Genomic DNA, 26,194 nt, shown 5'->3' on the forward strand with positions numbered 1-26,194 from the left:
ATGCGTTGCTTAGTAACTGAAACGGAGCGTTTTCATTGGCCCAAGCAGGGGCAACGAAAGAGCTTCAGGAAAACGATTGGCTGAATTGGTGACGCACACAGGTTGACGTCAGCACGGGCTCTGTGCAGCAGTACTTATCTTTAACACTAGAGGGCACAAATGAGCAGAAGCTGTGATGCAAACTGTGTCAAAATATTTGTTTAGTTTAGGAAATATTTAATAATATAAAGAAGACATTATACTTTAATAGAGAGTTAGGAAGTTCGTGTCTATTACACAAGACCAATCTTTAATAAAAAAAATCTAAAATATGTCTCATTATATACAACTGAAACGTTATATTTTGTGTATAATTCGCACATTTTCTATTTATTATAGGTGCATCTTATTATTATTATTATTATTATTATTATTATTATTATTATTATTATTATTCTTTTCTCGTTTTTTCTCTCTCCCTTTTTATGGACCAATAATACATGTGATTTTTTTTTTGTTTCAATTTATTTATATAGTTTTCTTTTCCTTTTCTCAAACATGCCTCTCGAGAGATTATTTTTTTTTTACATTATTAAAAAGTCTAAAATGTGAAATATTCTGTGAAACACTATTTACATACAGCAAATAGTGTTTGCTGTATGCCGTACAGTGTTTGAGAATACTAACATTTCTGTCAGTCTTAGTGTTCGGGGAAGTTCAGCGATTAAAATGTGTTTATTTTGCCTAAAATGGGAATAAAAGCGGCCTCCAGTCCAGCAAAGCCAGCGCGCGAAGCACAGCGCACCAGAAACTCCTTCACTACGCACACGCTCGCGCACGCACGCACACAGTCTTCTCTGGTATAGCGCGAGCCGACGGGGACGGGCTCGCGGCGAACTGAAGCGCTCAGCACTCAGCACACAGCGCACGAGCCCGGGAGACGCAGCAGGAGCATTAGCAGCGGCAGCAGGCTGAGGGTCAGAGGAGCCGGACAGGAGAGGAGAGGAGAAGAAGGACGGAGGAAGAAGAGAGGAGAGGAGGAGGAGGAGGCGTTAACGGCGCGAGGCCATTTTAGCACGAGCATCTCAGACAGAGAGAGAGAGAGAGAGGGAGAGAGAGAGAGAGGGAGAGAGAGAGAGAGAGAGAGAGAGAGAGCATCAGAGGAAGAAGATGGAGGGAATGGCGTATGGAGCGGGGAAGGCTGGTGGAGCCTTCGACCCCATCACTTTCTTCCAGCAGCCGCACACCGTCCTCCGCATGGTGTCCTGGGTGAGTGGTGGCCTTCACACACAAACACAGGGGCGCGCACACACCCACACGCACACACGATGCTAATGCATGCCTGGGTTAGGCTGACACATGGCGAGCCTGTGCGTGTGTGTGTGTGTGTGTGTGTGGCCGGATATAGCCAGGGTGGTCAACACGCTAAAGGACAGCAAGTGCAGGACAGTCCGTAGCTACTGCAGTAGTGCGTTAAGGGGAAACATAAACAGCCCAGGCCATCAGCCTGAGTGATTTAGGCTATTTTTCCTGAGGTTTCAGGCATAATTGAAAGTGTATATCTTTATAAACAACATATTCACAGGTCTAAATCACTTTGGGCCAGTTCTCCGGCTAAACAGAACAGCGTAGAGCCAGACTGAAAGGAAAATCCACCGAATTTTAAAATTGAATTAAATGTTCCATTCTAGAGAAACTTACTGACTCAAGATTCCTCTACAGTGGTGGTGATAGGAACCAGGTCTCACAATGTCTACAATACAAATATATCAATTTTATTTCCCATCAAAAACAACCACTGAACCTACTGAGTTGTATATGTAATGATGTTAATAGTGTTAATAGTGGTAAACTAGTCAGAAGAATTACACTCTTCAGACGTCTGGTTCCTATCACCACCACTGTGAACAATTCTGACTCGGTAAGTTTGTCTAGAACAAAGCATTTCACACCAAACCACTCTGAATGACTTTGTTTGCATCTTAACAATTTAATTATACAGAAATTTAGAAAAATCTGTGGAATCTCCCATTAATTAATCATTAATTTATTCAGTTACTAATCTTAAGACCTATTGTTCAGTAACTGCTATAAATGATTATGTCATGACTATGAAACTGATATCTAAGCTAGTTGTGAGTAAGGAACTGAAGTCTGAATTGGGGTTTGAGGGGTTAATCTGTGCCAGGAAACCATCCCTATAATTTGGCAGCAGTAGCGTAGCAGCTAGCACTGTATGAGTGTGTGTAGAGCGTGTGTGAGAGAGAAGCAACGGTCATGTAGCCGAGATGACATTCAGAGAAGGACAGTCCATGTAGCAAATTGATGAGACAACCCTGTAGTGATGCACTTAAAGGGGTATTCCACAATTTTCTTTTCAAAATTTTATGTAAACAAAGTCACTCAGAGTGGTTTAATGTGAAATGGTTCATTGGAGAGAAATTGACTGGCTGAAATTTATTTACAGTGGTGGTGATAAAAACCAGGGATCATGATGTTTTTTGACTATCCAAAACAACCAGTTAGTCTACACATTTTTATGTGTAGTGTGAAAGCTATTAGACTGTAATCCTGGCATGACAAGTAAGAACAGTCTGTTTTTTTTTAAAACAAGGCTACTTTACCACCAAAACAAATCTCTTGTAAGTAAGTATGTTATGTATACAGCTGGCTTGAAAGCTACTAAATGCTTAAAAGAAAACTACTAACCATTGTTTAAAGATGTAATGCTACAAATGCTGCGAAATGCTCAGTCATGTGCTGGTATTTGTTAATTTGGTATACTGCAATGTTAAGCCTACATGGTAATGTTATCATGGACACGTTTAAATACCATCACTGCAGTGTAATCAAACTACAAGGTGCATATCAGCTCTGCTTTCACAAGCTACTACTCCGCTGTCAGGCTCTGTTCATGTGATACAGTCCCTCCTCTGAGCGGAGCTTGTAAACAGTGAACGAATGCAGCCACAGCACGGCAGAAGGAGGAGCAGGCAGATAACTTTTTCTCCCATGAAAAGGTAAAAACTCACACCCAGCTCGGAAAAGGAAAAAATGCTCACAATTACATGTATGTTTGCAGTCACAAACTGCATGTAGAAATAAAAGTCATGAAAGAGGACTGAATGTAAGCTTAGAGTTTAGAGTTTGAAGTTGAAAAGTTTTACTGTAAAGCTTTCAGTTCATCTCACTCACCTGAATATATCGTTTCTGTTATGACATTCTGTTTAACATAAGACAGAAAACATAAAATGTTCCACAACTTTCACACAGGCCACATTTTATGCATTATTTTTTCCTGATATGTTAAATTCAGCAAATAAAGAGTAATTGTGCATTAAACTAGTAGCAACAGTAGTGTGTTCAATGTAGAGGATGTGTTAACTTTTTTACTTAGAACATCAACTCTATAGTTGATGCTATTAAGATCAGCTAAGTGTTCTAGTGAAAAATGAGTAAACTTTTTCAAGCATCACTAACTTCAGTTGTATGTTTTTGGTAACAATCATACTACATCTGCAGTCACAATATCATTTAGAATGGACAAAATCAGTTGTTGGTCATGACCTGCAGCCATAAGCAATGCTGAACAGTGAGTTTCTATTGAAGCTCTGATCAGAACTGGGTGCAGCTGGTGTTTGGATACCGCAAAGAGAAAAAACAGCAACGGCAATAACAGCTACCAGGATACGAGCACTGCGTATGTGATCAGTAGGAAAATGAACTGTGCTCTGGCCTTCTCCAGGGAGCTACAGCTTTTCAGCAGTGCAGGGAGGGTCCAGGTCAGGAGGAGGCTACTAACAGGACAGATGCTGAACAGAGGTGGCTTGTTGTTTATTGTTTAATTGAGATTTACAGTAAAAGGCCAATTAATGAGCAGTTTAGGTTATAAGATAGTAAGGAAGTATACAGAGCATCTGAGAGCTTGTTGAGTCTTCGAGGAGTGCCTTGTTAAAGGAACAGTTTGGCCATGTTTGCTTCTGTAGTTTTAGCACTGGACATATTAGGGTAATATAGTAATGGAAACTTAGACAAATCTTGCAGACTGCATGCCTGAATCATCACACACTTGCTTCAAACTACATTGAGTTGTTCAGTGATCTCAAACGGACTTGACTATGTGGTTTCTGGCACTGTATGACTTACTGTTATCAATGTAAAGGGACAAAAATTCAGACTTTGAGATGGCTGTTACTGCTGCTTTTAATTATGCAACATATTTTTTTCTGTTCTTTATAAATAACAGCATGTCACACAATGTCAATCCCAGATTTAGGCATGCATTTTGCACAGTGCTAATTAGTGAGGTATGAGATTCCATTACTTGTTAGCTATATTAGCCTTGTAGCCCCAACTAATCTCAGCCTCATACATTCCACCCACATGTAAAGCTGGCCACAGCTACAAAATAAATGTATACAATTTATTTTAAGTAAAGTTCAATGATTTACATTTGTCATGAGAATAATTTTTAAATAAAGAAACTTGTTGTCCCACGTTTTCATGTCAGTACCGAAACACAAAGAGTTTTAGTCCATAGGTGGAGCCATATTTTAACCACACCCCTACATTTTAAAGCAGGAAGTGAGACTGCTTCCCTGTCCGTGATGGCCACATGGTGAGCAGTTTGATTCCATTGTTTGAAGTAAATGTGTCCTAAAGTCTGAAAATCAGTGTGGAACATTAAGAACTGTCACTACTGAAACACATTATTTCTGCAATTAAGTAGACGTTTTGTTTTTTATTGAATATATTATGACTGTATGTGTGCACATGTGTTTAAAGCTGTGTTTGCTAGTCATATACTAGATAGCATTTTTGAGTTCTGTTCATAATTAGCTAAAATTGTCACTACTGAAACAGTCAATACTGAAATATTTGGTAAAGTTTTGGTAGTGTTATGCTTGCTTTGGTAGTGACAAAATGGAATTTTCAGAAATTTATTTTAATAAAACAAACAGAATTAAGGTATAGGGTCATAGGGTCATTTTAGTCTAAAGCCCATAGTCAGTTAAAAGCCCAGTATGTGTAGAATGATCCATAGTACAAACAATATTTTAATGGTACAAATGTTGCATCAGTCGTAAACAATATGTAATATAAAACAGTAAATCGGTAGAAAACATATAAATATAAACAGTTGTGCAGATCAGTACTGATCAGTGTTCTTGGTTATTTAGCCATTGCATGCTGTGTGGAGATGCTTATGATGCATCCGTGCAAACCTCTGACCATTCAGTGAGTAATCACTGAGGTCAGTACACTCAGAGGGACACTGACAGAATGAATTAATGTTTTAATTAAGGTTTAATTGTACTCTCTCCTATAAGTTCATGTTTTATATTCCTGCCTGCTAAGTGTAGCATGGCCAGATTTGTCAAATTCATGCTGTAAGAAGGAGTGCACCAGTCAGGAATTTTTATGGCTACCAAACTGCCTGATGACTGACTTTTTTGGCCAATTTTTATCATCCAAAGTCACAATATAAATAACTTATATATGCAAATAAAGTGCTACATTGATAGTAGACTGGCTAGCACAATGTGTAATACACTATGGCATTTTGGCAACAGCAGTATTCAAACATGAGTGCATTACGCTATTTACGGCACAAAAAATTACAGTAGTAGTTAGCGGTATACTGGTTTATCTTGTGTACTGGTTGAAGATCTTTGTGTATAGGTTTTGTCATAACTGTTATACATGGATGCCATGAATAAGCGCAGACCACACTAATGTTATCCCGTTTAGCTGAGTCATGGATGTATTTCTGATTTGCTTTGGTTATTGAAAATGATTCTTATTAAAAAGTGAAGAGACCTCTCAGAATAATAAGCCACCCTTAACACACAAATATAGGTTTACTCAAGCATCTAAAATGGTTTTATTTGAAAAAAAATATATTATATGGCCAAAAGTATATACAATTTCCATAGACAAACATTGGCAGTAGAATGGGCCTTAGTAACATTAAACGTGGCATCATCATAGGACATCACCATACTTTTGCCACAAGTCAGTTAGTAGAATTTCTGCCCTGCTAGATCTGCCCTGGTCAACTGTAAGTGCTATTATTTTGAAAAGGAAGCATCTAGGAGCAACAACAGCTCAGCCACAAAGCGGTAGACCATGCAAACTCACAGAGCGGGGCCGCTGAGCGCTCAGCAGCGTAGAGCTTAAAATACACGTGCTCTGTTGCATCACTTACTACTAGTTCTAAACTGCCTTTGTAAGCAACACTACTATAAGAACTGTGTGTCGAGAGCTTCATAAAATGGGTTTTCATGATTGAGCAGCTGAACACAAACGTAAGATCACTATGAGCAGAGCCAAGTGTCAAGTGGAGTAGTGTAGAACACGCTGCTACTGGACTGTGGGGTAGTGTAAATGTGCTCTCTGAAGTGATGAATCATGCTTCACTATCTGGCAGTCTTGATGGACGAATCTGGATTTGGCAGATGTCAAGAGAAAGCTACCTGCCCAAATGCATATTGCCAACAGTAAAGTTCGGTGGAGGAGGGATAATGGGCTGGGTCTGTTTTTCAGGGTTTGGGCCCCTTAATTCCAGTGAAGGCTGACGTTAATGCTACAACGTACAAAGACATTTCAATTACATGCTTCCAACTTAGTGGTAACAGTTTGTGGAAGGCCCTTTCCTGTTCCAGCATGACTGTGTCCCTGTGCACAAAGCAAGTTCCATAAAGACATGATTTGATGAGTTTGGTGTGGAGGAACTCAGAGCCCTGATCTCAACCCCAGTGAACACCTTTGGGATGAATTAGAATGTTGATTATGATTCTTGTCCAACATTAGTGCCTGGAATGTGACTGAATGAGCACAAATTCCCACAGACACACTCTAAAATCTTGTGGAAAGCTCTCCCAGAAAAGTGGAGGTTGTTGTAGCCGTAAAGAGTGGGCCAGCTCCATATTAATGCTTATGGTTTTGGAATAGAATATACAGCAAGCTCATACTGACGTAATGGTCAGGTGTCCACCTTCGTTTGCCCATATAGTGGGTATGCCATGATGTAAAACCGCCAGAAATTTAAGTTATACTGTGATATCAATTTTTGCCCATAACACCTATTGCTACATCACAGATTGGCCAAAATACACATAAGAAATTGGCCAGTTGCTGGTTACATGTTTGGAAACAGAATCTGCCGATTTGACTCTTGCGTCCCCAAGCAGTAAGTGTACACTACTTAGAGTGCTTAAAGATTCTGTTCAGCCAAAAATCTAATTTATTCAAATTTCCCATTAAGTCAAAGGTAGTTGATCAGCCAAAACATATTTAGGTCTATTAAATTGGACAAAAGTCCAGACAAAATGCAGACTTCAAGATGACTGCTACTGCTGTCATTAGGTATTTTTAGCTATATTTCATCCCTTTAGTCACTACATTTCATTTGTATTGTATTTTATTTCATTTTAAGATAGCCAAACTATGGGATTTGTTTGTGTATGTGTGTGTGTTTTACTAAATAATAGGTTAGTAACCAAAAACAGTCATAATTATTTATTTTTTTAAAACTTTTTTTAATCCCTATAAATGAACTGGCTGTTTTTTTATTGCCTAACTGATATACACTGATCAGGCATAACATTATGACCACCTCCTTGTTTCTATGCTCATTGTCCATTTTATCAGCTCCACTTACTATATAGGTGCACTTTGTAGTTCTACAATTACAGATTGTAGTCCATCTGTTTCTCTGCAGATTTTGTTAGCCCCCTTTTAGTGGTCAGGACCCCCAAGGACCCTCACAGAGCAGGTACCATTTGGGTGGTGGATCATTCTCAGCACTGCAGTAACACTGACGTGGTGGTGGTGTGTTAGTGTGTGTTGTGCTGGTACAAGTGGATCAGACACAGAAGTGCTGCTGGAGTTTTAAACACTGTGTCCACTCACTGTCCACTCTATTAGACACTCCTACCTTGTCAGTCCACCTTGTAGATGTAAAGTCAGAGACGATAGCTCATCTGCTGCTGCACAGTAGTGTTGGTCATCCTCTAGTCCTTCATCAGTGGTCACAGGACGCTGCCCACAGGACGCTGTTGGCTGGATATTTTTGGTTGGTGGACTATTCTCAGTCCAGCAGTGACACTGAGGTGTTTAAAAACTCCAGCAATACTGCTGTGTCTGATCCACTCAGACCAGCGCAACACACACTAACACACCACCACCACGTCAGTGTAGTGTGCAAAACTACAGAAGCAAACATCAGACAGCATACATGTCTTGGCTGATTGGCTACATTTGGGATGATTGTACAAATTCCCTTTAAACTTCAGTTTAAATTCCTCCAAAATATCCTTTTAAATTGCAACATAATCTTTTCTGGCGTTGTTCTTCGTTCCTCCCTTTGTTTCCCTCTTTCTTCTCTCTCTTTCTCTCCTCCTCTTTATTGTGTTGTCTCTCTGCCACTCCATCTCTCCCTGACAGACTGTCTTCAGTATTGACTCATCAAGGACCCAGTTAATTAGGAAACAACAACAGTGGCCAGTGTAAACACTTCACTAATGACTTTCCCACTTAAACACTCTTTCTTTTCGTTGTAAGTCCCAGTGCAGGACTTTGATGCATGGGCTTGTTTTCCATAAAGCAACTACAGAGGGGTATTAGCTAGGGATGCATGATGATATCGGAATCATATCGGTATTGACAGATAAGTGCTTTGACAAAAGTATTGGTGTCGGACAAATGTTTAGATTTTACCAATATTTAAATCTGATATATTATGAAATATTTATTGTACTCTGGAAGATTAGAAAATGTAGTCGATGCTAGGCTGCTGTGCTAAAATATCTCCATCTTATTCATTGGATATACATACAAACTTATATTTTTGCACGTTAGCGTTAGTCAGTTTATACAGTTGACACGTTGCCTCGTTCAGAATGTCTGAGACACTGAAAACATAAAATAGATGTTTGCTAATATCCTTGTAGTATGTAAACACCCATACAGCTCTAAATAAAGCCAAAGTAAATTACTGTTTTTCTTTAGAGTCAGCAGTGGCATGTTCCTCCCTCAGTTTGAAAGCCATCATTTGTGATCATGTTAGTAAATAACTGGAACAAGAGAAGCTTTAAACATTTGAATAGACAGTTTCTGCATTCAAATGTGTATTTTTTCTTTGGATTCGAGGAATATTTGGATGTCTTCTTTTACTTTGACAGCCCTAGTGTGTGTGTGTGTGTGTGTCCCTGTGTGTGTGTCTGTGTGTCTCTTGCTGTGTTGTTGTTGTTGTTTACTTGTAGAGACTGCAGTAGGTTCAATACACACCCACTACTTCTGTCCCAGCCAACAGGACACTCAATAATGCAATCCTGAGAGAGCGAGAGACACTGAGAGAGAGAGAGAGAGAGAGAGAGAGAGAGAGAGAAAGAGATTAGCCTGAGCGAGGGATATGCAGTTCTAAAGGGGTTGCAGTGTTATGCCTGGTCCACACTACAGGATTATTGGGCTGTTTTTAAGGTTGCTTCGCCCCTCTTGACAATCGCAAAAGGTGTCATGATTTCAGGAAGATCTTCAACAATTACCTTCACAGATGTTTCTGTGGTTTGGGGTATGTAGAAACGTATTTTTACCCCTCCCTGAGTTACTCACAGTCCAGTTTTAGCCACCCCAATTTCAAATCATAAATAATAAACATGTTCATTAGTTATGACTCAGCATCCTGTAGTGTAGGGGATGCCAATTCTCCCATATAAAGCACCATGTTACTCAGAGACATACATGTTACGAATCATATTTCAACACACAGACAAAATGCACTAGAAGTGCCACATTTAAAAACTGCTACCAAAAATGAATATGAGTACAATCATTATCATTCAACATTTTGCTATTAAACAGGACTAAGATTGCTCTTTGTAATGAAACGTGCAGTTGGACAGTGTTCTTTAAATATGGATGATGTGCAAATATGCTCAGAAAAGCATACTGTTTATCACAAATACAAAATTTATCACGATAATGATAAAATATTGCCAGATTGCCCACCTCTCTCCAGTTATCACATTTTCTAATATGCTTACCACAGCCAAAATGCTATAGTTTGTATTATATATAGTGTTCATTAGGGATGGGCCTGATTCTATAAATATATAGATACCTGAACTCATCTTAGCGTTTGTTTCTTAATTAAAAAGGCTTGAGGCATGTCTCACAGTAAAATGGCCACATCTGACTGGAGCTATATGGCAATCAAACTAAAACATGACACACTATGAATGATGAAACTAAGAAAATTAACATATCTTTACTGTGTACCTGAACTTTGTTGAATTCTGACTCCCCACCATGTGCACATGTCTCACAGGTATATAGATGCCAAAGATTAGGTTCATGATTTCAGTTGTTTCTGTTTAAAAAATAACTATTTGATCTTGAATTATAAAACTGAAGATATTTCGTTGCTGTCCAAAGAAAAACAGATATCGCCAAAACTTTACAGAAGAAGGCAAAAATTGCCTTTCAATTTTTTATTTATTTTTTTTTCTGGTTAATGTTTATTCTAGCGATTTTATTCTAAGCAGTTGTAGAGTCTCTCATTCGTCATGAAATTTGCATGCAGTGTAAAAGGGAACTGGAGTGAATTAGGGGTGGGTAACATGATTATATTTAACCTCTTCAACTCCATGAGACCACCAGTGGGTCCAAAACGCACTTCGTCATATTCTTCATAACTTTCATATTTCATAAGCTGCATTCAAAATGTGGGTGTCATATAAGAGCTGTAACTGTCTTCTTTCCAGTCAAATAGATGAGTAATGTAAGTTTAAACCCTTAGAACAGAAGAAGCTGAACTCACAATTTTTTTTTGTCTACTGAAAGTCGACCCATTTTGCCACAAATCTGGGCTATAAACTATAAACAGATGGTGTCTCTTCAGTGACCTGCTCTGTAAAAATTATTTTTATAAAATTATACGAAGAGCGTCTAAGATTTTTGGCTTTCAGCAGTAAATTGTAAGCATATGTCAATATGTGTATGATCATAAAACACATGTTCTGTTAATTTGAGGGGAACTTTTACAAAAAAAAAATAAAATAAAAATTTACATTTATTTCATGCAGTTACTGAATAATTTGCCTTATGATTTGGTCATGTAAATTCAGATGGAATAACCAAAATATACGCTGGATTGTTATTGTGATAAAACGCTTTTCTGCTAATATTGTGGAGATCAGCAGAGATTTTTTTTCCCGATTCTTTTCTTTAAGATGACAAAAGCAAGTGTATCAGTGTCTTATTTCACTGTCTAAAGGCGGCGCCATCCAGAATCAGCCATCAGCTCTTAACAGCCAAAACAGGACACAAATCAGTCTGACATCGCCTCACACAGCCTCTCAGCTCCACCATTACCAGGCCTGCATGTTGCCATGACAACACGATGACACAGCCACTGAGACGCAGCGAGAGCAGCGCAGTGCTGCTGACACACACACACACACACACACACACACACACGTACTATCCCACAGTCCTCCAGTGCCGCAATGGGAGCGACACCCATAGACAGAGACTTAGCATGCAGAGCCAATACGATCAGTAAAATCAAAGATGTTAGACGGCAGAGAGGAAGAGAGAGAGAAAGAGTGAGCAAGTCCTACTGAGAATGTGGCAGTATTACATAGAAAGTGCCAGATTGCTGCCCTTGGTTTAAAATCTGGAACCGTATGTTTTTACTGTGCATTCTGTCGTTACAGACCACCTTTACCGTCTTTACACAACGTGTGCCACAAATATAGTTGATCAGCCAAGACTTGTTTGGGAGTCTGAGGTTCACACTTTAGCTACAAGGCTAATGTAGCTAATAAGTAATGAAAGCTTGTGATGTTGCTGCATGACCATACTACCGTTTTAGTGACCAGGGGCTGTATTACAGAAACTCCCTCTCTTTTGTCCTAAGTTCAGATCTGTTAAGGTCAAGATAAGATTCTTAACAAATAATTGTTGATTACACAAGCAACAATCTTACAGCATCTTATCTCAAGTTAGGAAATCTTAACCTAATCAATCGAGGTTGCCAATCAACTGTCATATCTGTGACCAAGTAACCGACGATACACATGCAGCTAAAGTATAAATACGTAAACAATATAATGTTAGTGTTAATGTTAAAGTTAGTTAGCTAGACAGCCAACTCTAACGCTGAGTCTAGCTGGAAATTAGGACTGCAGTGTCCCCTGCTGTTTATCAGAGTGTCATCGTAAATGTGTTTCGTAAAATGTATCGTAATATGATTTTTTTCATAGAGTGCTGATAGAGCGCTCATCTCTATCAGTAACTAATAGGAACTACGTATGAATCGTGTTTTTTTAAACATGTCACTATTTTTCAAGCACTTTTCTTTTAACCCTCCTCCATCGCTCCCAGTGAGGCACAGAGACGGTCATTAATATGGCCACTGCACAGAAAAGGTCATGTGAATGAAACAGATGAATACTCCACCAGGTAGCTAGGGATGGACATTTGTATGCATTAATTTGTAAGACCAAAAAAAAAGTTCCACAAGCTACCAGACATGTCAAGGAGACAACATGCAGCATCTAAAACTGTGCTCCTAAGAGTCTTACTATTAGTGTACAATGTTAAACAGAGACCCAAATCACAGATCCACAGTAAGTGACATGGTTGTGGCTTGATTTATACCAGAAACGCAGTTAATCTAGAGTCTTTAAGAAAAGCAGACAATTGCTAATAGTCCAGGGATGTGGGTGTTTTAAGTGACCTGAAGGAAATTTACATCTAACAGAATGTGTCATACTGCACTATAATGAGGCGAGAGATGAAATTATATACATATAACCGACACATCAGAGCACTGATGCACATCGTCACTCTGCTCTATAATTCTGGACGAACTTTATTCAAATGAGCTGAGCGGCAACTAATCAAATTGTTGTTATGTGGCATGAGATTTAACTCTGGAACACACACTACGCGTTTTAACGATGCATCCACAAAGCAGCCAGCTGTTGTGGAGGGAAGTGATTCAGCTCACTGTAATAAAATACAGAGCACCCCTACTGCAGATTTTAAAATATATAAATAAAAATAGAAAAATGCAAACTAGTCTCAAAAACAAGCAGACACTCTGTATTATTAATATTATTATTGTTTTTAGCATTTGCAGCCCCCTCAGCGCCCCCCACTTCCCGTGTCCCTGTAATAGCCTGTTACTAGCATAACCACATCTCATTATCTACAGCTCATTTCACCTGGTGTCTTTAAGCTTTAGTAAACATGATAAATTCACTAAATTGACGTTTTATTCCATTAAATCTGTACAAGCAGATTTAATTAGTGTAAAATGAGTTCAAGCTGTATGTTTATCCCTGTTATTCTGCACTATTTTCTATGTGCTGTAGCTTCACTCTGTTTTCACTCTGATGTTTGCATCTGCCATGTGCAGCGCAAGGAGTTTCTCATTTTCATTTGACACTTTGCTGTAAGTTTGTTCAACCTTTGTCAGTATTTTTGACGTTTTTTCTCTTTCAAATGTTCGAAACAAATTTTCTTTAGCAGAAATGATGGTGAATCCCTGTTACAGAGTTCAGAGACCTCATGGTTCTGAGATATGAAAGCGTATAAAGAAGCTGGTTTCCACGTTAACATTTTAATTTGATATTCGATTCATGACTATTCAAAAATGTGAAAATTCTGACTCATCTCTACAATTAGCATAATTTAGACCACATGCCTAAATCATTACACACTTTCCTCAAATCATGCCTACGTAGTAATACACTATATGGACAAAAGTATTGGGACACACCTCTGAATCAGTGAGTCGCCAACACTCTGCTGACTGACTGCAGAGCTCAAAACCTCCTCTGACATTAACATCAGCACAAAAACTGTGCGGCAGTAGCTTCATGGCATGGATTTCCATGGCCGAGCAGCTGCATGCAAGCCTTACATCACCAAGCACAGTGCCAGTCGTCGGATGGAGTGGTGTAAGCATGCTGCCACTGGTCTCTGGAGCAGAGGTAAAGCATTCTGTGAAGTGACGAATCACGCTTCTCTATCTGGCAGTCTGATGGACGAGTCTGGGTTTGGCGAATGCCAGCAGAACATTACCTGCCTAAGTGCATTGTGCCAACTGTAAAGTTTGGTGGAGGAGGGATAATGCTGTGGGGTTGTTTTTCAGGGGTTGGCCTAGACCCCTAAGTTCCAGTGCAGGGAAATCTTAATGCCTCAGTAAACCAAGACAGTTTGGAAAATTCTGTGCAACGTTGTGGGAACAGTTTGGGGAAGGCCCTTTTCTCTTCCGGCATGACTGCGCCGCAGTACACAAAGCAAGGTCTATAAAGGCATGGTTGGGTGAGTTTGGTGTGGAAGAACTTGACTGGCCCGCACAGAACCCCGACCTCCTGTAGGTGTAATATGTAGGTGTCACAATACTTTTGTCCATATAGTGTATCTTTACAAATTGACAGAAGTACAAATAAGGATTCATTGCTGCTGCTCCTGTTGTTTTACACGATGTACTTTTGTCCATTTTATAGATAACAGTATGTTACCATACTAACAGTATGTTTTGTCATGAAGGGGAAATTGTGTATTTGATTTTGAATTATGCTGAACTATTCCTTTAAGCCATAATTGAGGGTTTGTGAAGGCATTTGGTCAACAAAAGATTTATGGCAAACTATCCTTCTGTAAACTATCACTTTTTGAGAAGAGTGATTTATTTTTTAGATCAGGGTCAGAGAATTATAGCAGTTCGCGTCTAGGACCTGACACTCACCAAAGCTTCTCATAGGTCAGCAGGTAGAACATTAAAGGGTCAAATTTCAGGTTTCAGGTGTTGCCTTCTGTTTGCTTGGGTTTTCACTTGACAGGCTGCCTCAGATTAGCACAATGACTTTCTATTGACTGAATGAATCAGATTTGCTAAATGATTCAGACTCACGTTACTTTGAAGATTTCTCATCTTACAGGGCTGGTAATTTTATACCACATGTGAGCGTACAGCTCAGGAACAACTTGGTCTCACAAATACAGATGCAGACACACACCAAGCATGCTGCAGAGATGGTGATGAGTAGGCCAGTGCATGGACATTTTGGGGGCAGGAGCTTGTGGAAAAAAGGGCAGTGTAAAGGTTAATTAAACTTATATTTATTTATATTTATATATATTTTAGGTATGCACTGAAATGCCAAGAAATGCTTTTTGGCCAAAAGAGAAAAAAATAGATTTTTAGCTGTAAAAAGCAAGAGATTAATCTCGGATCAACAGTGCAACACTCAAACATGGTCCACTGTGGCTTAGACCTCAATTCTGTACAGTCCTGAATGTAGGTGCCAGAATGGAACTGCTTCATGCTTTAAGGTGAAATGTGAAATGTGAGTAAGAAGCCAACTTCAGCCTCATCAACTCTCATTGAAATGCCCCACCATCAACTCTGGGAGGTCTCTCCAGTGCCCACACATGCCCTCGCCTGTTCTAAGTACTTCTTTAAATAGGAACTATGTATGAGTCAAAACCAATTGCCTTTGTTTTTTTTTTTTAACATATCCCTATTTTTTCAGCACTTTTCTTTTAATTCTCCATCGCTCCCAATGAGTCGCAGAGATGACCACGGAACAAAAAATGTCAAAAAATGAAAGTTGTGTGACGGTCTCTCCACCATAGAAATGCCCTTGCCTGATCTAAGAACTTCTTTCTCAATCTTGGTTCTTCAGATCTCCTCCTCTTCGGATGTTTTTCGACCATCTCTCCTTCCTGACCGTGCATGTTCAGCACATAACCCTTCCGCTTCCCCCTGTCCTGTGCACAAGCACAAATACCCTCTGTTGCTGATTGGCTGGAATTGTGTTGTGCGTCTCAGTCCAAGACACTAGCTGCCTTCCAAAGCCTAGGCTGCAGCCGATGAAGGCTGCATTTCTCGGCCGCTACGTCATAGCAGGCCATTCCAAAGTGAAGAACCCTTCGTATACAGCCTAGAAATGCAGCCTTGGAGTGATTTCAAGGATGCATTGGATGTATCCTTCCAGGCCTTCAGTTACCCACAGTTCTCTGTGCACAAATGACGCGAAGGAGAAAAAACAGCATGAAAATGGTGGAAAAAAGCAGTTGGAGCAGAGTTTATTTTAAAATGTAAGTTGTTCACGTCCTTGAATTTGTCTTCATGACCTTATAAAATGTAGAATCACTGATTAATTAAAGCTTCGTCCATATATGGTATTTTATTCAGAAGTATTTGTATGTATGTAGTTTATCATACTATATGAGAACATCTCCCCCATTACCGTGATAAGATGAAAAAGCAACAAACGCAATACATCGGGCTCCATTTTCTCTGACCAACATGATCAGTGAACCTATATACAGTATGTCTATGTTTTTATATGTAATGTTGAGGATGGTAAAAAATAGTAAACTGAAAAGTTTTTTGGGGAACTATTTTGCCTCACAACACCCTGCATGTAGCTCTCCACCATGAATGGATTTAAAAAAAAATATTTTCAAATTATTGAATTTCAATTATCGCAACAGCAAAACTGTCTCTTTTAGAAGCATTTAACTGTTTGGACATCTGGTTCCTATCACCACCACTGTGAACAATTCTGACTTGACAAGTTTCCTTAGAAGAAAGCGCACACATCAAACCACTATGAATGTCTTTTTTACATTTTAACCATTTCATTATGCAGAAATTTTCAAAATCTGTGGAATTTCCTTTTAAGAAATATGCCATCATTTTAAACGTAGCGCTCTGAAAAAAGCAGAAAAATTCTGTTGAAAGTGCATCTTGTAATCCACATCACAATGGTGTTGAGTAAACGCAGAGATATTTTATTCTGATTTGAATTTGTGTGTACGGTCTCATATTGTTGAACAAGGTGTTCTGAGGGTTAAAATGCATGTTCTTTCTTGTTTGTGTTTTTAAGTGCGATATTTTGTCATATTTTGTGTGCCTGAGTGTTGTAGCTGTCTTTTGTAGTATATGTACATGGTGCACTTCTACACAGCTGTATGGAAGAGGTCAGTTACATAACACAGTCAGAGCATATTGTACAGAGGCAGCACAGAACAGCAGGACAGACATTAAGGAATTGTCTTTCTTATGAAAGTCCCTGAGTGCAGCTGAAGTGCAGGCTGTCGACTCATCGGATCACATTCACAGTTGTACTCACAGCTTAAAGAGAGGTAGGAGGAAAGGAAGAGAGAGGCAGACTTAAATATAGAAAGAGTTGGTAAAACTAGGTTTAATTAAAATGAGTTAAACTGAAATATGTAACTGAAATAGCTTGAGGCGATGGCGAGTAGTCCAGGATTCAGCTCTGTATCAGCTCTCTCTCTCTCGTTCACTTTCGCTTTATAAATGTATATATATATATGTAGAGAGAGAGCTGACACAGAGCTGAATCCTAGGCTAAAAATATCCCTCTCTTTTTTTTTCTTCCCCTTCATCCATACATCCCATCCAGTTGAAGTGGGGTTGATGAGCCTGACTGTGTGTGTGGGGGGGGAGGTGGGGGGGGTGTATGTGTGTGTGATAAGCAGGGAGACCCAGTGAGCCGCTCTGATCAGCTATTTCCCCCCGAGATAATACAGACCTGAGAGAGAAAGAGGGCAGAATGGGAAGATAGAAGAGAGGGAGAGAGACGGAGAGAGAGAGAAAGGAGCAAGAGTGGGAGAGACAGAAAGGAGAGAGGAAAGGAAAGAGAGAAAAGAAAGAGAGAGAGAAGGACAGAGAGAGTAAGGGGCAAGAGATGGGGAAAGAGAGCGAGACAGAGAAGCAAGAGGGGAGAGAGAGAAGGGAGCAGAGACAGAAAAGAGAGGGAGAGAGATAGAAGGGAGTGAAGGGGAGAGAGACAGAAAAAAAGGAGAGAGAGAGAAGTATTGCTGTGGTTTGCATGAAATAAATCAATTAAAATAAATCAGTAAATGAACAGCTTAAACCTGCTGTAAATTAGTTTCTACAGTCAGTGGGGAGTGTTATTGCGATAACTCCGTTAACCGCCGGGCACAGGCCCACACCTAACACCTGGGGTGCTTTAACCTACTCGTGGGCCTTGGGGCTGCAGGTGGATGTGGGCCCTATGGGTCTAGTTACACACAGAGTCCAAAAAATTAAAACCTTTTTTCAATGAAGGTGCACACACTGTCAGCGACTTCCAGTACTGCCATTCATCATCTTTCCATTACTGTACAAACTTAAAGCTGAAATGGGCTTTTTATCCACCTTCACATTTTCCATTCTGCCTTAATTAGTGCTGCAGTTGCGTTCTGGAGCCTGTGACTGCTGCACCATTTAAGATGGGATGGAAAATTCTAATAAGAAGCTGGCAAATAGGATGCCAGCTTCAGCCTCACCAAACTTAAGCCCAGAAACAAACCTTTAAAAGCTATAGTCAGTGGAGGTTTGAAGCTCTGAACTTGAGATGGACTTCAACTTGAGCTCGCATGTACTAGCTGTTCTCTGTCCAGTCTGTGGACGCTTCTCCAGCACGGTGTGGTACAGTTTACTTAGTAAAATCATCAACATCACCAAAACAGCTGAGGTCTGTGACAAGCCGTAGTCTTTCATTTGATGTGGTGGCGTAGGCAGTAATAACTATTGAGTAGACCTGTGAAAAATGGGTAGGCCAACGTGGTAGACACAAGACCCAAAGAAGACATGAGTGAGATAAAATCAGACATGGGAGATGCGCAAAGATGAGGAAAAACAACACAGCAAACTTTAAAACCTGAGTATCGTAGGTAAAACATATTGCATTAAAACGTTTATAATCCATTCATGTCTTACCTTTTATGCATTGAAGTAACGATGTTTGCTTTGACATTTTCACAGAGCCCATTTCAGCCTTTTTAGGTGCCAAATTCGCAGAAAACTGACGATGGCAGAAATCTTCATAGTCTACGGAACAGAATCTCACTTTTACACATACTCAGTTCTATTTTTTAACCACAACTGGAGGTTTAGATTAAAAACGCTGGTGTACTGATAATGAACTGAGCTTGAGGCGATGGCGAGTAGAAACAGTTGCTGTGCAGTGATTGGAGGGAAAAGAAGGTGGAGTTTGGCTGAGAGCGTCATAATTAGATTGGCCATAAAAGTGTCAGCACTCAAACAAAACAAATCAAATGTCATTATTCTAAAAACAAACAAATATTAGTTCCACATTTGATTGGGTAGGCCTGTTATAAATCGGGAAGGAACAAATAAATCTCATTTAAAAACAGCCAATCATAGGCCCCCTACTGTAACTGACTTGTGGTGTAATTTGAGACTTCATGACTTGAATCATTTCCTAAAGAAACATAATCAGATTCATAGTCAGTTCATAGTCAGTAATTTACATCTGTCGTGACTAACGGTGATCGTTCTTTCTCTCTGTGCCGTTCCTGAGTGAGGCGTGAATGTAAATGCTCATAGGCCAGAGTTGCTGAGAACAGCTGTGCAAACCACCACACCAACACATGCGCTCACTGAGTGAAGAACATTCTGCCACTGTTAGCAAACAAATGCCTAGAGTGAGATACACACACCCACACATACACGCTAAAGCAGTAATCTTTCCCTGGGGCCAAACTAAACGCTCCCCCTGAGGGAACCAGTCCAGAATTTAACTTCTGACGTTAGAAAAACTCAGAGTTTCACAGCCTCACTGCCGAAAGAAAACTAAACAACAGTCAAATACAGCTGTTTTTCCTATAAGACTAAAGGATAACAAGAGTTCCTGATTGTTTCTGCTAGTAAAGTAAGTAGAACAGTAGTAAAGTAGTGCTAGTTAATAAAGTTATCCATTAATATCCATTATTGTCCACACTGAAAAAAATATGCATTGATTCAAATGTGTACATCATTTCCACTTGAATGAGAGATTCAGTTACTTCCAGAAGTAAAATACTGGTCAAACGTCAGAGATCCCCTTTTCGTTTATTCATCTTCCACTCAAACAGCAATTACATACATTATTCATTTAGTGTCAAATAAGTTGACAAGTGCAAATATTTGCTTCAGATCTGAAAAAATCTACAGGCGTTTCTGTCCATCTTTCCACTGTGAGAAGACAACTCAGGATGTCTAGCTGTCAAGAAGCCATTACTGAAGAAAATTGCACTAAAACATCAGAACTACAACCCCAGTTCCAAAAAAGCTGGAACACTGTGTAAAAAGTAAATAAATGTAAATGAAAACAGAATGCAATGATTTGTAAATCTCATAGACCCATATTTTATTCAGAATAGAACATAGAACACATATCAGATGTTGAAAATGAGACATTTTACCATTTCATGGAAAACATTGACTCATTTAGAACTTGATGGCAGCAATGCATCTCAAAAAAGTTGGGATGGGGCAACAAAAGGCTGGAAAAGTAAGTGGTACTAATAAAAACAGCTGAAGGAGCAATTTGCAACTAACTCACATGACTGGGTATAAGAAGAGACGTTGGTTATCCCACCATCTACAGTACATGATATTATCAAAAGATTTAGAGAATCTGGAGAAATCCCTGTACGCTATGGACAAGGCCAATGGTAAATATTGGATGCTCGTGATCTTCGGGCCCTCAGGCCACACTGCATTAAAAACAGTCATGATTCTGGAAATCACTGCATGGGCTCAGGAACACTTCCAGAACTCATTGTCTGTGAACACAGATTGCCGTGCAGTCCACAACTGAAGTTAAAGCTGCATCATGCAAAGAAGAAGCCATGTTAACACAATCCAGAAACGCCGCCGTCTTCTCTGGGCCAAAGCCCATTTAAAATGGACTGAAGCAAAATGGAAAGTTGTTTTGTGGTCAGTTGAATCAAAATTTGAAATTCTTTTTGAAAACCATGGAATGTATTCATGTTTTGGCTTTTGACTTTGGACTGGCTGAGCTTGATTTTGGATCCTCCATTTGTTAATAAACGCATTTTACTTAAGTGTGGTCTGCGAGCGTCTGAATTCTGTCTGGTCCTGATTCACAGTACTGATAATAAACTGAAAGACAAAAATTGTGTTGATGTATTATATTTTATTTGAGTGGAAATGATAAACACATCTGAATGAAGTCGGTTGAGACGCATCACTCCTTTTCAGTGGAAACAATAAAAAAGTGAATTGTTGTTTTCTTTTGAAAACACTTTCATTTAAACTACAAAGAGGAAGTTGGAGCTGTGGCTTCTCTTTCTGCTCCGTCAGTGTCTCCTTTCTCTGTCCGTTTATCACCTTGAAGCTTCCGTCTGCTTCTCTCCGCTCTGAACAAGGGAGCATGACAGCTGCTCTGCAGACGGAGAAGTTCTACTAGTTTTATTATTGTGTTTAACCAATAATAAAGCAATGGTTCAAATTTTAAAGAGGAATGGCTTCAGAGCGCGCAATGGCACTGTAGCTAGATGCCTGTGAGAAAGTTGGGGGGTTTCAAAATTATAATTGTATATAATTAATTAATTAATGTTCAATTCCCACCTGCTAGCTAGGTTTCCCCTATGACACAGTGTTGCCACGTTGGGAGAGTAAAGGCGAGTATGAGCATGGTGAAATGCACTCTTAAAACAGATGGTTCTTTGATGGTTCTTTGGTTAAGAAAATAGTTCTGTTTAGAACCATGAACACCCAAAGAACCCTTTGCATGATTATAGGGTTCTTTGCATCATAAAAGCATTCTTCAGATTGATGTAGAATATGCATCTACAGCATGCTTTCCATCACTCTGAAGAAATCTTTTATGATGCAGAGAACTCTTTAATCATGCAAAGGGTTCTTGTGTGTTTATGGTTGTATATAGAACTGTTTTTTTTTACCAAAGAACCCTTAAAGACTTCTCATTTTTAAGGTGTGTTTCTTCAGATTGATGGAGAATGTGATGTATGTGGTTCTATATAGAACCTTTTTTAAAAAATAGCTCCAAAAAAGTGTTATTCTATTGTTACGATATCAAGCGTGTTGCAATAAAAGAACCCTTTATGGTGCTATATAGAATTATTTTCAAGGATTAAAGCATAGCCGTTTTATGCCAACAATCAATCTCTCTCTCTCTCTCTCTCTCTCTCTCTCTCTCTCTCTCCCTCTCTCCCTCTCTCCCTCTCCCTCAGCTCTTCTCATTGGTGATATTTGGGTGCATAGCTAATGAAGGCTACGTGAACAGGCCTGATGAGGTGGTTGAGTACTGCGTCTACAACCGAAACCAGAATGCCTGCAACTACGCTGTTGGCATGGGAACGCTGGCCTTCCTCAGTTGCATGGCCTTCCTGGCTCTGGACGTCTACTTCCCCCAGATCAGCAGTGTGAAGGACCGCAAGAAAGCCGTGCTGGCCGACGTCGGGGTGTCAGGTGAGAGGGTTTGTGAGAATTTTGTGATAAACCTACAGGGAAATTCATTCACTGTTGAAAGTCTAGTCTTCTATTTCTTACTGTGAGAGAGAACAAAGGAGAACATTAGGCTGAACAATTAATTGTTCAATTTTAATTAGCAAAATCTGCCATTTTAATTATATCTTACATTATTAAATGTTGTCTTCGGCCAGGAAATTTAACCCAGTAACGCAGAGCTTGTGAACTGGCAGTCTGGAACACAAAACAAATCATGCTGATCCCCTTGGTGAACAAAAGAAGGCCTGGAGATGAAGTTATAGAATTAATCACACTTAAATCACAATCACAATACTGGTCAGAAAAATTATAATTAGATATTTTTCTCAAATTGTTAAGGACATATATACCTTGAAGTTTCTTTTCTTACTATTTGTTTATTTATTTCTTACTTACACCGTTTGAAAGTCTGTTGAATATGTTGATGGTAAACGTTTATTGACAGCACACCTGCCACGTTTTTCTTGACATAAAACATTAAAAAATGTCTGACGTAATGTAATGCAATGTACTTACTAATGTAATAACTAATAATGTACATAATTATGTTTGAAGAGTGTAGCAAAACACCCTGCCTTCTACGACTTCAGTTAAAAATGATTTCTTTGTCTTTGTGTAACGGGAGGTGCATTGGTTGATAGTTCCCTGATCAACTAGCTTTCAATATTCGCAACCAAATCTGGTTCACCATTGAAAATCTTGCTTAGTCACTGTTGTAATAAGTTGGTTTACCCAGTAGGTCTGTCATCCAGACTTGGCGCTGCTGGATCAATCTGCTGGTTGTGTTACATGCCAAACTTAGCACCGATAGAGTTAAATGTCTAAGCTCTAATGAGTTGCCAGTGTGTAGTGTTACTGAGGCTTAAGAAGGGCTGTCATTATCAATTCTATTAGTAATGAAGTACTTCATAACTTATGTTGATGAGTAAATGATTTGTAAACAAAAGCCCAAAAGACAAAATTGAGTAAAAGGGGAATTCCAGTGATTTTTCAACATTTCTACATAATTAAAATGTTAATATGTAAACAAAGTCATTCAGAGCAGTTAGGTATGAAATGCTCTGTTCTAGAGAAACTTACAGAGTCAGAATTGTTCACAGTGGTGGTGACAGGAACCAGACGTCTGAAGAGTTGAATGCCTAATTAGTGCCACACTAACAAACTCATGTACCCCCAGCTGTCAGTGCCACACTAATAGACAATGAATAAATAAATTTCTTTTAAAAACCACAGTGCAAAACATTATTATAAAAGATGAACTATTTAAATTATTTCTTCTAGTTAAGTGAATATGTTTCGCATGCATACCCAGATACACACAGCGGGGCCCCTCTCTCTCTCTCTCTCTCCCTATCTCTCTCTCTGACATTATTCTCGCTATATTTCCATTGCTTCACTAGCTTTTCTGGGTGGTTTTGGCTTGAATTTGTGCTTTTGCTAGTGACGGACAATACTGCAGTGAAAGCTGGCCACTTGGGCACAGCCGTGAAATATTACGGGGGCTTGCAGTAAACTGTAGAGAACAATAGCCATTTATGAGCTGTATTGTTATTGTTAGCCGTAACAAATGCACACACTACACACAATGTGCCATTTTACACAGAATGGAGTTGACAAATTAATTAGAGTAGCTAAAAAGGGCAACACTGAAGAAAAGCTTTAAAAACAAGCTTAATGTTGTTCATCTTTAGCTTAGATTCAAATGTATTCACTTAGATTAGGTTCCAGTCTCTAGCCCTTTTTATTAGCTTAAGTACATCCACTATTCATGCCTTGTATTTCAATGATGTTTTGGCTTTCAGAGGAGTAAATAAATGGACGCCGTAATGGCATTTAAAATAATCAGTATCAATATTTCATAGTAGCTCTTCTTGACCTTCAGGGCTGGCTGTAATATAATGTGATGTAATGTGCTCCCTCTCTCACTGTCCCTCTCTCTCTCTCTCTCTCTCTCTCTTTCTCTCTCTCTCTCTCTCTCTCTCTAGCATTCTGGTCCTTCGTGTGGTTTGTGGGCTTCTGTTTCTTGGCCAATCAGTGGCAGGTGGCGAAGCTTGAAGATAATCCGCTAAAGGAAGGTGCTGATGCAGCTCGGGCAGCAATCACCTTCGCCTTCTTCTCCATCTTCACCTGGGTCTGTACCTCACGGATCTTTACAAGAAATAATACGTAAAGTATTCCTCTGTGTTTGCAGCCTGTGTGCAATGTGTGCAAGAGCTCTATTAGAATTTGGAACATTACATTAGTGATGGACAGCCCTAAATTAGTATCGCATTAATATTACATATAGTTAAAAATTTTGGGTAGTTTCAGTGTATTTGATGATATAGTGTATTTATAGATGTCAAAAAAAAAACAAAGATTAGATCAGTTGCTACTTCTAGGTAACCTGTAGGTGACCTATTTTTGTAGGTTAAATGTTGCTTATTATTGTGTAATGTCTCTTCCCAGTTAATGAAAACATATTAAACTACAAAAATATTTAATAAAATGAAATAAATTCACAAATTAAAATATTTGAAAATGAAAAGCCATTTAAATAACTAGTACTTTTACCCGCTTTTATGAAGCCATCCACTTCCGTGCATCAGTTTTTGTCATTCTGACTGGAAACAAAGTGTCAAGTGAAATGCCTGCACGTCACAAAGAAACAGTGATTCATGTTTAGTTGCACTGATATCTCAGCAGTAGTCAGAGGTGGAGCTGTCAAGATTCTGTATTACAGATCTACAATTTGAGGCAGTATTGTTGTTTTTTATTGCCCAGTGGAGTCTAAATGCAATTCCTACTTCTCTAGATGTTTCATCCACCGCCCCCACCCGTCATCGAGAGGAAAAAACACTTAGCTAGCTCAGAGACCATCCCTGATACCGTGTTTCACTTGTCACATTATGGAAGAGATATGTATAATGATTTCCTATTTTTTTTTACTCTCTGGTTATTGTGGTTTCCAACAAGTTCCCAGTTTCATCGTGGATTGTGGTCCCTGCAGCCGTCTTTAAAAGTTTTGATACATCATTTTTCTGTGGATTTTGAGTTGTTGTACAAGCCTGTATGTTTCACATTGAACAGGTCACACCAAAACAGCGGTCTGTGGTTGTTCATCGTGCATGTCAGTAGAGGTGGCGATATATAGCAAAAATGTAACATCACATACATGAAGTTTTCATGATGCACTATGTATCACAATATATATTTTGGGAAAGAAAAAGAATTGCCAAGAACTGCCAAGTTTAAAAACCCTTAAAAACCAATAAATACAATGATCTACATTTAACATTTCACAGCTTGTGTTGCTCTAAATTCAATTAAACAGGACTAATAATGCTCTCTAATCAAACATGTAGTTGGTAAGTGTTTTTAGGACTGACGATTTCTATGATATGCTGAGAAAAGCATATTGTGGCATATTGTGACATGTTTATTGTTATCATGATTAATTATCATCGGGCTCTTGTGTGGTGCAGTCCTCTAAGTGTTGGCCCTATGATTGAGTTCAATCACTGGTGATGCTACAGCCATCTGTGGCTGGAAGTCCAAAAGCACCCTCCTAGCGCTGGTAGTATTGTGTAATTGGGGGAGTCCTAACTAGTGAGTGAAATTGGATATGACAAAATTGGGAAAAATAAACAATAAATAGTGGTAGAGATGGGTGGTATGGCAAATTATAATATCACAATACATGATGTGTCATGTTGTATTGTTTTTATTCTGACATCTGATAAGTTGACATCAGAGAAAATAGTGCCACTTTTTAATCCATTTACTTATACACTGTCCTGCACTAAATCCATTAAACAAGACTAATAATGCTCTCTTTTAAATCAAACATGCAGTTGGGAAGTGCTTTTTAAGTACTGACTGTATCCACAATGTGCT

The 26,194-nt window shown here is 39.1% G+C and overlaps 1 protein-coding gene across 2 annotated transcripts in view; it reads left to right on the top strand.

Annotated features, from left to right (window-relative positions):
* The first annotated feature begins 860 nt into the window (after nucleotides 1–860).
* Nucleotides 861–26,194, top strand: part of LOC118807881 (synaptogyrin-1-like) — a 28,602-nt gene continuing 3,268 nt past the window's right edge. For both annotated transcript variants that reach the window (XM_036570043.1, XM_036570044.1), the window contains exons 1-3: nucleotides 861–1,248; nucleotides 22,042–22,279; nucleotides 24,304–24,449. In XM_036570043.1, coding sequence (XP_036425936.1) covers nucleotides 1,150–1,248; nucleotides 22,042–22,279; nucleotides 24,304–24,449 — 483 coding nt within the window. In that variant the 5' untranslated portion in view covers nucleotides 861–1,149. The remainder of the gene's footprint in view (nucleotides 1,249–22,041; nucleotides 22,280–24,303; nucleotides 24,450–26,194) is intronic.

Source organism: Colossoma macropomum, unplaced genomic scaffold (assembly GCF_904425465.1).
Source record: "Colossoma macropomum unplaced genomic scaffold, Colossoma_macropomum, whole genome shotgun sequence".
NCBI lineage: Eukaryota > Metazoa > Chordata > Actinopteri > Characiformes > Serrasalmidae > Colossoma > Colossoma macropomum.